Here is a 15,009-nt window from a genome sequence, read left to right as displayed (position 1 = left end):
GCATATACTCATAAGGGCAATAATAAATGTTTATTTTTCTTTCAGCAATTTTTTGCAATAAACCAATTAACCCTTCACTTTTCAATTGTGGGAGGTGACGAATATTCTAGTGCATCTCAGACTTCAACATGCATGTGAATCATCCAGGGACCTTATTAAAATGCATTCCTTTTTAGTAGGTCTGGTTGGGACCTAAGAGTCTGTATCTCTTAACAAGTTCCCAGGAGATGCTGACAAGTCACAGACGCTTTGAACAGTAAGATTCTGGTTTTTGGCAAATGACCATCTTCATCGCACATAAACAGCAACCATTAAGGATTACACTATATAAAAGCAACAAAAAATAAATAAAAACTGTGTTCAAATTGGCTTACTTTTTATTGGATAATTAACTCCAAAAAGGCTTCAGAATCTATGCAATGTCCCTTGGATATAATTATAAACAACTTTCACTCAACTTTATTAGAGCCATTTCAGAGTACAAGCGGATGGACAGATTTTGACTTGAAAGAAGGAGGAAGCAGACTGCGTTCTTCTTCAGAAGGAGGCAGAGAGCACCCAGAACTTGGTATTCTCTTTTTGCAGACACTCTGATCTGGGAGTAAATGAAGAATGCTGGAGTATATCAGATCACACTGATCTCTCAAAATTGACTCTGCCAGCCTCGAAATGATTAACGTTTCATTCAAGCACATCCTCTCGGAAATTTCAGGGAAAATGTCAAACACCAATATCATTCCAAATATTCTTCTATGTGGAATTCTACTCACTACTTCGTTTAAGTGTTTGACATACATATATTAATAATCATCTTCGCATCTAAGGCTTAAAATATGAAATTGTTCCTAAAATGTGTTGGTGATAACTAGAGCACAAATGGAAATGGACATGCATAACCCAGTTGCTAAGAAGGAAATGAAGAAATCTAGGGAATAATCCCCATAGGGAAGGAGCCCAAGTTTTTTAGGAGCAAAGGCCCAACCTATAAGACAATTATTACCAGAAAGGACACGAAAATTGCCACACACCTGTTATTTAAATGGTGTAAAGGATGATGTAGTCAAGGCAAGCTTGGTGGGGGCGGGGAGGAGGTGGGATGTCAGATTAGAATCAACTATGGTGGGATTTGAATCTGACCTTGAAGGACAGGAAGGATTTCTAAAGGTAGAGAAGAGGAGGAAGAATGAGGGAAGGCATGGTGAACATAAAGAAGTGGGAGCAGATATTGAATGTGCCAGGCACCAAGCTACTTGCTAACAGATGGATGAGCTAATGTAATCCTCTCAATTATTCTGCAACGTAGGCATTCTGACCCATGATGCTGAACCAGGGACAGACATTCAGGTTAAATGACTAAGGTCACACAGCTGGTAAGGGGTCCCATGAGGATCTGAATCTGGGTCAATTTGATACCAGAGTCAATAATGGATCCTCTCTAAACCAGCATTCCCCAAGGTACATCCTATGGCACCCTGAGATGTGAATACGAGTCAGGAAACAGAAGAGTTCAGTGGCCAGATGAATTTTGAAAGCTCTTAGGAGAGATGAGAATGCTAATAATGTTTCAGATAATGTTTCATTCATTTATTGAATGTTTCCCATGGGCCTGGTTGAAATGGCTGTGCTGTGTTAACGGGGGACCTCTCAGAGCTTTTAATGTTGTAACATGCATTGAGAATTTCCAATCTGATGTTGGGGAATAGCATTAATCATCCCACTTAGGATGATATGATCATGCAAACCCAGAGATTAAAGTAGAATAATTGGAAATAGACCAATAAGATTCAATTAGAGGTCATTATCTTTCGGAGTCAAGGATTATGTCTGATGACTTCCCATTCTTCCCTCCATCCTCCAGTAACTTTAACTTCACCGGGAGATACAGCCCTGTTGGTCAACTGTGTGTGGCCCCCTGAGCTTGGCACCAGGGATGGTTCTCGGGGAACAGGGTCGGAGAATTGAGAGGTAGGGAACACAGCTTCTCCGGTGGCATCCAACAGCTAGACAAGTCGGGGGTAGTCATTCGCTATTCGAAATATCAAGAGATGAAGGTCCCGGACAGGACACCAGTGGCGCCTCCTTCCTCTTTTGTCATATCACTGGTGGTACTTGCTATAATTTGAGAGTTGGTAAATCTTTGCCCACTGTAGCTGTGCCAGGTTCGACTGAGCCACACATTGCCTGGCTCTGTGGCATATTGAATAATATGTGTCTGATAAAATAAATGCCCTCTCCCTTCTCTCATGTTCTATCAAGCCCATCTTATTAAATCCTTCTCCACATCAGATACAGTTGACCCTTGAACAACGTGGGATCGGGGCCGCTGACACAGTCAAAAATCCACGTATGACTTTTGGCTCCCCCAAAACTTAGTTACCAATAGCCTACTGTTGACCAGAAGCCTTATCAATAACCTAACAGCCAATTAACATATATTTTGGGTGCAGTGTGCTGTATCATTACAATGAAGTTACTTTAGCTTATCATTTTCCAGCCTTACTATATGTTGCAGAGGATCTTTAGCTCCAGGATATTCTCTCCTGGCTTCTGCTGTTGCATGGACCTACACGTGCAGATGCCGGACTGCAGCCCCAAGACACGGTTCCTACAATGAGCAGGATCTGTGACCTCCCCGCACTGCCGCAGTGATGCTTGCAGGCTCTCCCCACTAGAGGACACTGTCGCATCGAACTTCCAGAGAAGAGCCAGCCTGTGTCGAGCAGAGGAAACCCGACTTTTTATCCAACCACTCTGGCTGGGTTTGCACAGAGCAATAGAACAAACAAGCGAAACAATCACCGAATGTAAATTATATTTCAGATAATGTGGAGAGAATACAAACTGTCCCTAGAGGGGACCCCTAGGTGGCTCAGCAGTTTAGCGCCTGCCTTCAGCCCAGGGCGTGATCCTGGAGACCCAGGATCATGTCCCACATCGGGCTCCCTGCATGGAGCCTGCATCTCCCTCTGCCTGTGTCTCTGCCTCTCTCTCTCTCTCTCTCTGTCTCTCATGAATAAATAAATAAAATCTTAAAAAAAAAAAAGACTGTCCCTAGAAAACTCATCAAGGATGATTTGCTTTCGAATATTTCCCATCTCATGCAAAAAAAATTAAAATACAGCTCCATTTTCTTCAAATAAATTCCATTCTCTTTTTTCAAGTGATTGGGCAAGCTAACCCCAGAAGAGATATCATGGTCTTCAGTTATATGACTATAACTGAACAACTACCTGATGTCATTAAACCTCAGTTTACACATCTATAAAATGGAGGTAATAATTATACAAAGTCATTGAACCATTGAGGATTAACTGAGATGCTGGATGAAAAGTTCTTAACGTAGTGCGTGGGGCCCACTAAGCAATCACTAGTATCCGTGGACCCAATCAGGGTGCTGCCTACAAGGTTTAAATGAATTCTTATTTGGAAATTGCTTAGAATGGGGTCTGGCACACAGTGAGGGCCACTCACGGGCTTGTTCAATAAATAAATAAATAAATAGACCCAAGTTAAAGCCTAAATCCTAAACAGGTAAGTGCAAACACAGCCTTAAGAATGTAGAAACCTACCTATGTTGTCATATTAATTCAACATACTTATTCCTGAAGATTGGGACCTAACACAGGTCATTATGCATTTTTGAATTTCTAAATAACTACAGATTGCCAAGTGGCCTAAAGGGAGATCCTAACATAAAACATCTCTAGTACGTGGAGCTCAGACTCAACAGAAAAGAGCCATTTGCAACCTAAATGCATATTCTGTGTTTACCCTTAAATGAAGAATCATGTTTCTTCTGACTCTGCCTCTTTTCGACACATCGGTGAACATCAATGCGTGAAACTGCTTGTGTCCCTGGGTTTCAAGTATCTACCCTCCAAACCAGAGTCGTAGTCTGCGACAACTACGGGACAGTCCCAGTGTCCTCCTGCTATAGAAACTCAGTAATTCTTTATTGAGTAGATTAATATAGAACGTAAGCACAACTGTCTAAATAACTTTGATACAAGCTGATTAAATACATATACATTCCTGTTTCATCAAGTACATTTTTTTAAGGAAGACTGGCTCTTTTAAAAACAAAACAGAACAGGGCAGCCGGTGGGGGGGGCTCAGTGGTTTAGCACCACCTTTGGCCCAGGGCGTGATCCTGGGGACCCGGGATGGTGTCCCAAATCAGGCTCCCTGCATGGAGCCTGCTTCTCCCTCTGCCTGTGTCTCTGCCTCTCTCTGTGTGTCTCTCATGAATAAATAAATAAAATCTTTTAAAAAGAAAAAACACAGAACAAAAGTTTCAACTGTCTGCTGGTGAAAAATGCAATGATTACCAGGACACAATAATGCCTTATTTTGTGCTGAGGTGCTAGCAGTTTTGCCCACCATTGCCTGTTTATCATCAGTGCAAATGTCAATGCAGTGTAAAGGCCAAGAATTTAAATTACTATGAAAATAGTTTTGGACTTGCAGACCTCTGAAAGAGTCTTAGTGTTCCCCTAGGGGTTCCAAGGATTTCACTTTGAGAACTGCTGGCCTAGTGGCTGATGTTCCGATGAAAGACAGTGCTGAACAGGGTAGGTTCATCAAGTGTTCCCCTTGCCTGTTCCATCCCCTTGCTTCTCTTCCTCCGGCAGTTTGGGAAAACACCCAGGGCTGCTGGGACCTTCCTTAAGGTTTCAGCTGGGATGGGTGATGAGCACTTTCTGAGGCCACACTTGTGATACTTTCTGGAGAACTGAAGGAATATGAGTGCAAAGGCCTCCGGCAGATTCTAGAAGACTTAGAAGCTCCAAATAAAATATTCAGCTCCTGCTAGTTCCTCCCCTCTTATCCTCCAGTGTCCAAGGGAGCTCAAAACCCCTTTCAGAATCAGAAACCATCCTCTAAACCAAATATATGCTAGAGACAAAGATGTCCAAGCTACAAGTGGGACCCTAGAATGACAGATGCTCTGGACTAGAGTGATAGAACAATGCTCGCAGAGGTTGATTATTATGCTTCCTCAGAACTCTGCAGCTTAAAAACTCCACGGATACCCCTTCACACTCCACAGAGCAAAACTCTACGTAGAATCATATGGCTGGGGGTGCCTGGGGGGCTCCGTCGGTTCAGCATCCAACTTGATTTCAGCTCAGGTCATGACTCGGGGTCATGAAGTAGAGCCCTGCATGGGGCTTCCCACTCCGTGGGGAGATTGCTTAAGGTCTCTCTCTCTCTCCCTTTCCCTTTGCCCCTCCTTCTGCTCGCACTTTCCCTCTCTAAAATATATATATATATATATATATATATATATATCTTTTTTAAAAAAGAGTTGGATGACTGGATATGGGGAAATGCTATTATAAAAGCATTTATATTGCATAGAAGTTAAAGTCATTCTCAAGGACACAGGAAAAATACAGTTATGAATTAAAATCTTGTCTCTATAATTCATTTCTGTACTTACCCCTCACCCCAATTAGTTCCGATAAGCCTCAAACCATATAAAAAGTAAAACAGAAAAAAGAAATCTAAATTTTTTTTTCACTGCTTATATTTGGGATGCCAACACTAGAAGCTAAAGGTCTAATAGACAAATCAGAGGTTGGGCTCACACACCCTTCATTCCAGCCTAGTGGTTGCCTTGCTTTAGAATTTTCTGACACCTGGCCACTGACGGGAGCATTAAACCTGCTCTGTCACAGTCTGAGCCTTCTTACTGGGCTCCTTGCAGCTCAGATTCCCAGCTCCGGAGCTGAAGCCTTGGGGGAATTGTTCATAAAGGGAGAGCCTGAGGCGCAGGAAAGTTAAGAAGACAGGATGCTCCTGCCTAGAAAGAGATGGTGCCACGGCAAGATGCCAGTGGGCCTGGCTGTTGGCCAGCCATCCTTTGAGGCAGACCTGCAGGACCTGAAAAGCTGCCCTGCTCCTGGTGGAGCCAACCTGGGATACCTGCTGTGCGGTGCTGTGCCTGCTGGGAAATGGCCAACAGGGAACCTTAACAGCAATCATGCAAAGTGCTGCCCACCTGCTCGCCCAAAAGGGCTGGCACTAATAAAACAAAATATGCAAAGAGCAATATGGAAAACAGGGCTGGAAGGGTAATTCTGACCTTAGGAAAGATCAGTCCCTCCATGTAATGAATCTTGGGCAAGTCCAGTTTACCTCTCTTGGACTTTGAGTCTTCCCTTCAAAGAAGGATTGGAATGAGCTGACCACCAAAGGCCCCTTAAGAACTATGTCTCTAGGTTCCTAATCTTTGAGTCACAGCCTCCTTCCTAGGGCACAGGTCTTTAGTGTCCCATTCATTATGGAAATGCCACAATTACCTGGGCTCATCAGAACCCCTGAGTGGATGAAGCCACGAGCCGTGGATTATACTGCAGGTGTGTGCAGGTGTATCCAAATGAGCACATATCATTCCTACATAATCAATGGACTAGCAAATCGGACACTCTTCCTGAGGTCAAAGGTGTAAATGAGGTTCAAGCATGTGGGACGCCCTTGGGAACCAGTGATCACCTACATGCAACTGAAAGTGCCAGGGGGTCAGTCACCCGATAGGATAGCTCTTGACCAGTGGGGATGAGCCAGTGAATCAGTGTTATCTGCCCCCCAGTCCTAGGGGTGGACAGCTCTGAGGTCATCCTACCTGACAGTAGTCAGCTTAGCAATGTGAGGTGCTGGGTCTCTTTCCTTCTCTATTTCACTCTCCTCAGGCCACCACTTCTATTTGCTGAAGTCAGTTCCAAAAACAAACGGTCTAAACGTGCGCTTTTGTCTCAGTTCTGCCTTCTGATGGGACTTCAAGAGCAACAAAGTGGAGAACACGGGTCCAGGCACGTAAGAAGAGCTGCATAGACTTTACCTACTATCAATTTTCCGTGTATCTGCTATCTAGAGGGAAGACTTTGGATTTCTCTTCTCTCCACTGCTGTCTGCTTATCATCAGCTTCCCCAGTCTTTGTTATTGTCACTACACAGTGAGCAGAAAATGAGAAATAGAGTTAAAAGTATCAAGTGGCACAGGCAAAAAGCCTGAAAGAGCTTCCTGAGTCTACGTGTCCAGAGACTGAAGTGGGATCACCTCAGTGTTAGGGATTTGGGGTGATTTTAGGTTGTAAATGAATAAAACATTTTTAAAATGTATGTATGTAAGTGTATTTACTGTGTATTTGAAAAATCTATAATAGGCATATCAAAACCATGATTTCACTCTATTGTTGCTTTTGCAAAAAAATTTTAAATGACTTGATACGTGAAAATATTGATAGAGGTTAAAGAGGTTAAAGCAGCATGCAGATACAGCAAAAGCCATGAAGGTGGTATGTGAACAACTCTGGGAAACACTAATAGCTCAATATGCTTTTTACAACTATAATGTTGTTGGTGAGTTTCGCTATCAAGTATGCTAAGCATTTTCCTACTTAGGAAAACAGACTTGTTTGCAGTATTTATATGTTTTTTACTACATTGCTTTAACTTCTAGAGAAAATGAGATATTTTTCTCATATTATAACACATATTGTAAAACTTTACTTACCCTGAGGACCTGAAATGACACAAACAACATGACTTATCTGTGTGTTTGATCTAGGACACCCAGAACTTTACATGGGCAAGTAAAGCATTTTATATACATTTATACCCAATGTATTGGGGAAAATCTTTCAGTTGTTTTATGTTCCATGGATATCCCTATGCCTGTATTACAAACACAACATTTTTATGTTCTATGGGTACAGAGTACATTAATATGACAATTAGGACTCTCTGATGCTCCTATAAAAGCCAGTTCCTAAAACTTCTGCACTTGCAGGAATTTCTAAGACAATAGATTGCCCACATTTCTAAATAACCATCAACAATGGGGGAAAAAAGTAATAGGATACAAAATCTAACTTAAGAGACGTTTTCTTAACAGTTAAAAAGTTGCAAAGACTTTTTGAAATACATACCCACAACACTCCCAATTAGCCCATATATCTTGTTGACCTTGTCTCTGGGAAACACTAGAGGGCTACGTTCTGAGAGCTTGAGTGAATAACTCATTCTTTTCCATATAGAAGATGAAAGCCCTAGTGGCATTTCCCCTAGGAGATCGGTTAAGCAGCCAAAAATGAGTAATGCTCGGACAACAGTGACCAAGTCTGAAAACACAAACCTAATGGTGACATGAGGTCAGACCTAAAGAGATTAGAATGTTTTATGATCTTACTTTAAAAAAAAAAAAGTCCGTTCCTGTCTATCCGTCTTTCTCCCATCTCTTTTACCTTGTCCTCAACTAAGATAGATCAGATAATAAACCACCCCAAGGTCTGGCGACTCCTGTGAACGTGGACTTAACTTACTGAGTCAGGGTCCCAGGGAAAGGCTCAGGGCCATTGTGAAAGCCTGGAGCTCTCCGTCCTCCAGCACCACCAGGATGCTGCTGCTGAGCTGGTGGTTTCTTGTTGAGTAAACATAAAGCAGGCATCTGCTTACGGGGACACGGATATGCTGCCCAGCTCCCCTAGAGAAATGCGCACGTTCTCAATAAGGGTAATATCACCCCCCAAGGAGGTAAAATTAGTTCTTTGGGGGGGAGTGAAAACAGTGCATTCTTTTTATATATAAAGCACAGATACACCTGTAATATGTACACAGGTACATGGTATATCCGTGGTGTTAAGATTTCAAGAGAGGGGCTCCAGGAGGGGGAGAAAAGCCTAAAAGCCCCTCGAGGGGAGGAGATGGTCATAAAACAAAGCTGAAGCACAGCACATGGCTGTAAATCCCCTTCATGTGATTCAGGCTGGTGTCTGTAGCACCTTCCAGAAGGTTTTATACCGCCTTGAAAATAACGTATCTTATGCTAATTGGGAAAAGAATGAAATCCGTGGGGAGAGCTGTTCACCCAGACATGAACACCCTCTCTTGGGAAGGGCTAAAATCCCGAGAATCTGCATTATTTCTCTTCCTTTGGAATTGTACTATCGTCCCCACCGAATTCCATTCCTGGAATAGCTGCGGCATCACGTGAAAGGCTGAGCCGGCAAGGGCTCCAGGGGAGGGGTGCACAGGCCGGAGGGCTCCCCGGGGGAGGCGGCCCCTCCTCGGATTCTGCCTTTGCCATAGACGTGATGGGGGGTGGGGGACACGGAAGTTTTGCTTTTGTGTCATTTCATCTTCATAATTAGGTCGTATACGCAGGAAGGGGTTGGAAAGAGGCTGACATTGTTCAGCCCCCAGGACAGAAGTGGACGGCCGCCTTTCGCATGCACCAGGAGGGGCTGCTTTGGGTTCCCCGAAGGTTGGGGCAAGTGTTTGGAATGTTGAGATGTGCCACATGTCCCTCGGGCCACCCGCTCCTCGGCAGGGAGTCTTGGGCACCGGTTAAGAGGCCGCGCCTTCCTCCCCTTGGCAGGCACCGCTCCCTGCTGGAAACCGAGTGTGCAAGGGGAACTAGCACAGCTAGAGGATGTCCTAGTTAACAGCGAGGTCACTACCTGCGTGTCCTCTGGGACAGCAGCCTGCCTGTGACCTCCGGGCCATCCCGCACTGGCACACACGCCAGGGGAGGAAGGGAGGCGAGGCGGGGCACATGCTACCTGCGGGCCAGGTGCCTTTTCTTCTGAGCGCCAAGTGCGATCTCAGCTGGAGAAGAGGCTGGGCTGACGTGCCCCTCGCCCCCCGACCCAGCACAGGGCCTGGCACATGCTTGACACGCTCCAGGCAGCGTGATCTCCAGGAGCGGCTGTACAAGAGGCTGGGCTGACGTGCCCCTTGCCCCCCGACCCAGCACAGGGCCTGGCACATGCTCCTGATACACTCCAGCCAGTGCGATCTCCAGGAGCGGCTGTGCAACAGGCTGGGATGATGTGCCCCTTGTTCCCCCCCAAACACACACACCTAGCACAGGGCCGGGCACGTGCTCGTGACACACTCTGGCCAGCGTGATCTCCAGGAGCGGCTGTGCAAGAGGCTGGGCTGACGTGCCCCTCGCCCCCCAACCCAGCACAGGGCCTGGCACATGCCCAACTCGCTCCGGCCGAGGAGCGGCACAGGCCCCTGCAGGCCCCTGTGGTGCGGGCTTCCAGCTCCACGATCAACAGATCCTCGGCCTCTTTAAAGGAAAACTCCGAGGGCCTGTGTGACGGATCCGAAACAGGTGTAGGGCCAGAGGGACACTCGCTGGTGACAACTGACACCAACTCAGATGCGCTTGTCCCCGGTTCAAGGACGATTAGCACCACTGAAAGGGGCATCTGCCCAGAGGGGGGCCGCTGCCAGGGAGCTCTTTCCTGCCCTACGGGTGAGGAGCGGAGACGGGGGGTGCGAAATGCAACTTTAAACATTGCAGAACTGCCCCCCTGGCCACGTTATTTTGATCTCTAAGCAACTCACCAGGAGCACCACTGATGTACGATGTCACGGCGGTCAGTCAGGAAATGCCATCTGCCGTTAGGCACGCCAACTGCCATCAAAACAGGGAGAGCCGCGCTTTGCTCCAACCCACTCTATCCTATTCACATCCTGCCGATAAATATTTTGTTTTGTTTGGTCTTTGGAGCATTGGTAGCAGGCATTTCAACATTCTGCCTCTGTCGGGGCCGCCCTTATTTCTCCCCTGACAGCACCGCCTTACCCCCTGGTTGGGACCATGCCTTTCAGGTGGGGGTTAGGTACCAGGGTCCTATAGGGAGGTGGGGAGAAGCCAAAGGACAAGGAGGTTGGGTATTAAAAAGTAGGTATGTGTATAATCAGTGAAGGGGGGCAAAGGGGAGGAAAAACAACCAAATGGGAGAGTAGAACTTCACTTGTCTGGCCCTTCTGTCTTTTATTAAACAAATAAAGTGTGTGTGTGTGTGTGTGTGTTAAACAGTAAATTGTATCTAAGAGAAGTGTGGCAGGGGGCTATTTATACAGGTAATGGAGAACTAACTAAAGAAGAAAACCTGGGGGACGCTCAGGTGGCTCAGTGATTGAGCATCTGCCTTCAGCTCAGGTCGTGACCCCGGGGTCCCGGGATCGAGTCCCACATTGGGGAACCTGCTTCTCCCTCTGCCTGAGTCTCTGCCTCTCTCCGTGTGTCTCTCAGGAATAAATAAATTAAATATTTTTAAAAAAGAAAGAAGAAAGGCAGCCCGGGTGGCTCAGCGGTTTAGCGCCGCCTTCAGCCCAGGGCCTGATCCTGGAGACCTGGGATGGAGTCCCACGTCGGGCTCCCTGCATGGAGCCTGCTTCTCCCTCTGCCTGTGTCTCTGCCCCTCTCTCTCTCTCTCTGTGTGTGTGTGTGTGTTGTGAATAAATAAATAAAATCTTAAAAAAAAAAGAAAAGAAAAGAAAGAGGAAAACCTGGATTTGATTATATAAAAATGATACTAATTATAGCTATGAGAGTCATTGATCGTTTATGAGTACTTAGTAAGCTCATCACTTGTATGTAGCAGATTAATTTTCTTGTGTTTTAGTCTATTTCAACACCATAATATGTGGGTTTAGGCCGTTTTATTATGGCATATCTGCTAAAAAGCTTTAGAACTCTACACGATTTAGGGGATTTGAACACCCTTTAGACTATAATAAAATGAGAAAAGTCATTAGGAAACAGAATAAAAAGGGAAGTAGAAAAATGAGGTGAACAAAACAGAGGAGAAAAGTGGAATGTGTGGCATTTAACAAATTCAACAAAAAATAGAGGAAAAGAAAGAAAGCTAAAATTAACCTAACGGAAGAAAAACGAGTGACATAGGAAAACCCAGTTAAGAGCGTGAAAAGAAAAAGAGTCTGAGCTTTACCAGCCTGGACAAGGGGGTAAAGACTCTTCTAGAAAGAAATTACTCTTCAAAGCTTCAAAACAAAGCTTCCACGTCACTAGAGTATCTGAAATGCAGAGTAAACTATTTCCCAGGCACCACAGTGAAGTTTTCTAGTGTGATCAGCGATGCCAATCTTCTCAAAGAGAGAAGGGATAAAAGGAGGAGAAAGGAGAATGCGTTTTCTCCACTTAGGGCACATCACGGCTAGTATTTTTTTATATGCTTCCCTGGAGACAAAGGACTAATATTGTCCAGACTCCCTGTGGCCCCAGAAGAAGACGGAGACACGTCCCGTCCGTCTAGCTCTGTGAGCGTGCCTGCCGCCACCCGCGCTGCTGGGATGCCCTTCTCCCCCGCCAAGGCCTGTGGCCTACCCCGGCACCCACTGACCCGGCCAGCTGGGCCCTCCAGCACCTGGCAGCCACAGAAAGAACAGCTCCGTGTCTCCCCTTTGGGTCCCATCCGTCCTCCAGAGGGCAAGCGACAGAGACAGGGAAATTTATTGCTGACACTTCTGGGCCTTTGGCCATTTCCCAAGAAGAAGCTGAATGGGACACATGGAGCTACCAGGCACTCCCTTCCGTCTTCCACACATCAGCGACCACAGGAGCGAGGCCAGGAGACCCACGTGACCTGCAGGACCTCAGACTACGCCCGGAGGATGTTCTCTCCGGCTTTCTGAGGAGCAACATTCTTGTCCTCAAAAGTATCTAAGATATTTAATTTCCGAATCATTTGATTTCTAATATTCTGGAGCAGTTTATCACAAAAACGCTTCTTCCTAAAATGTTTTTGCTCCAGCTTAGCACCACCTCATTCTTCAAAGACAATTCCTACTTCTGAAAAGTTTATCACAGGGGCCCCTGGGGTGCTCAGTGGTTAGCGCTGCCTTCGACTCAGGGCGTGACCCCGGGGTCCCGGGATCGAGTCCCGCATCGGGCTCCCCGCAGGGAGCCTGCTTCTCCCTCTGCCTGGGTCTCTGCCTCTCTCTCTGGGTCCCTCATAGATAAACAAATACAATCTTTATAAAATATTAAATGAATGAATAAGTAAATTTTTAAAAACTGTCTCACAGAAGCCAGAGAAAAAGAGTACTGGAAAAATCATCAAATCCGTATAAACCATTACCAGGAGCTGGTTATTTCAAAGTTACCCAAAGTTGTCTTCTCTGTCCTACAGAAATTAATGAACAGAAAAAGGAATCCTTCTGTTAATTCATTTGCATTGTAACAGCCCTAGGAAGGAAGTCCTTCATACGTGACTTCCATTTGGCCTGTGGAAATTTCTTTCTGGTGTATCCTGGACAAGATATCAACTCATAGGGAGAGTAGAGGTCCCAAAAAACCTAAGTTTCATCCCAACTCCTCTTCTCTCTGGCATGTTCTATCACTCCATACTCCCTGACGCTGCAGAGACTCTTCGGCCCTGGATTACTCAGCGGCCCAGGGGCATCGGCCTGGCCCCGTTAGAAATGCCCTTCCTCTCCAAGCTGTGCTTTCCAGAACAGTGGTCGGACAAAGAGAGATGTTTCCCCATCCCGCCTGAGAAAACTCACTTTAAAAGACTCTGATCTTTTAAAATACTCATTCCTCGCCTGCAGCCAGGATGCAGAATTCACTTGTACGGCTCTGTCCGGTCCACAGACCTTTGGGGGAACCCCCTCTGCACCAGCTACCAGGACAGCAACTGAGATCCAAGGACGAGGGATTCAAGGCGTTGACCTTGGAGAGCACTGTCTAGAGAAAGGTGACAGACATTCGAAACAGTCGCATGTGCTGGAATAAGGTCTGCGGGGCCGACCCTGGGCCGGGAGCCGCGCTTCCCTGGACCCAAGAGTGGGAATTGACAAAGTCAAGAGAGGAGGGGAGACCATTGCTGGATGACATTTCTCGAAAGCTTACCATGGTGACAGATCTGTGCTAAGTCCTTTATATACATTATCACGCCTAACTTCCTCAACGGCCATCGTCCCATTATTCTGATGAGGCCACCTCTTGGCTGAGTTTAGTAAGTTGCCAAAGATCAAGGAGCCAGAATCAGGCTCAGGGCCTCGTGGTGCACAGATGAGGATCCAGGCATAAGGGATCCCCTATCTGACCGTCACCGTCAACAGCTATGTCACCTACACTATGAGGAGCTCCAAGTCTTGAGGAAATGAGAAGCTTCTTCTGCAGAGCGACTGTACCCCTGATAGTGCTTCTCTGAGTTTTACACCCAAATCCATCCTTTTGAATGATCCTTCTCAAGAAATGTGTCTCTGGAAGTTCCCTCTCATAACGCCTAAGCCGCTAACCACAGTGAGGAGCAGGCTGCTGGTAGAGATGCATATTCAAAGGCCTCTCAATTTCTTACCAAACTCACTTGTATAGTCTACAACACGTAATCCTCAGTGAAACACAATGAAAAATGTCTTATCTGTAAGACACATTCCTTAATTCTTCACACAAGTGACAAAAATAGACTTTGATGAGTCCGCTAAGTGGCTACATTCACTGATTCATGTAAGAATAGATAAAGTAGAACTGATACTTTTCACAAGACTAAATTAGCCCATAGTTACCTCATTCTTTCCGGATCTTGAATCCTGTTCGCTAGAATTTTCTTCTAGAAAACATTTCACTTTCTCAACCTTTTCCATGCAGTGGAAAAAGGCCATTTTCTCCAGTTTGTTACTGTTGTAACATGTGTTCATTTCTTCCAGCCTCTTCACTTTTAACATCCTGGTGGTAAGTCCGATTAAGTTACTGTCTGGAGTGTGGTTTTCATCTCCCTCCGTCTCTGATTTGTAAATTAAGACACAATCATGAGCTTTGAGCGTGCCTTCCTCTTGACTGTAAAAAAAAAAAAAAAAAAAAAAAAGGAAACAAAGTTCTCATCCCTCATTCACATACTTGACTTTTGAAGAAAATGACCAGTGAGAATTTGGACCTGGAGAGAAGATCCAAAATTAGGAAGAGAAATGTTAAGATCAAGTTTCAAATGCCGGAACTTTGAAAGAAAAAAAGGATTATTTCCCCCACCTTTTCCTACAGAAGCAAACAGTAAAAGTCCACCTCCAGTTTCACTGGGTGACTGTCGCCCTCGTTGCATAAGGTAAGATTTAGATCAAGTGGCCAATTTAAATATAGAAAACAAAATTTCATTGGGGTTAATTGGGATTGCAGATTTTGCTCCTCCCATCCCCGGTGGGAAGGGCTTGTGCCTGTATGAGGGGGTCTCTCGTGCTTCCCCC

General features: G+C 45.5%; 1 protein-coding gene across 1 annotated transcript in view; it reads right to left on the bottom strand.

The window, feature by feature from the left end:
* The window catches only part of MYLK4 (myosin light chain kinase family member 4), a 79,585-nt gene extending 64,977 nt beyond the window's left edge, over positions 1 to 14,608 (bottom strand). The window contains exon 1 of the mRNA XM_055322976.1: positions 14,338 to 14,608. Within this exon, the coding sequence (XP_055178951.1) occupies positions 14,338 to 14,496 (159 nt within the window). The 5' untranslated portion in view covers positions 14,497 to 14,608. The remainder of the gene's footprint in view (positions 1 to 14,337) is intronic.
* Positions 14,609 to 15,009: the final 401 nt, after the last annotated feature.

This window comes from Nyctereutes procyonoides, unplaced genomic scaffold (assembly GCF_905146905.1).
Source record: "Nyctereutes procyonoides isolate TBG_1078 unplaced genomic scaffold, NYPRO_anot_genome, whole genome shotgun sequence".
Lineage (NCBI taxonomy): Eukaryota > Metazoa > Chordata > Mammalia > Carnivora > Canidae > Nyctereutes > Nyctereutes procyonoides.
The sequence above is the reverse complement of the archived record's forward strand: the minus strand, read 5'-3'. Positions and strand labels throughout refer to the sequence as shown.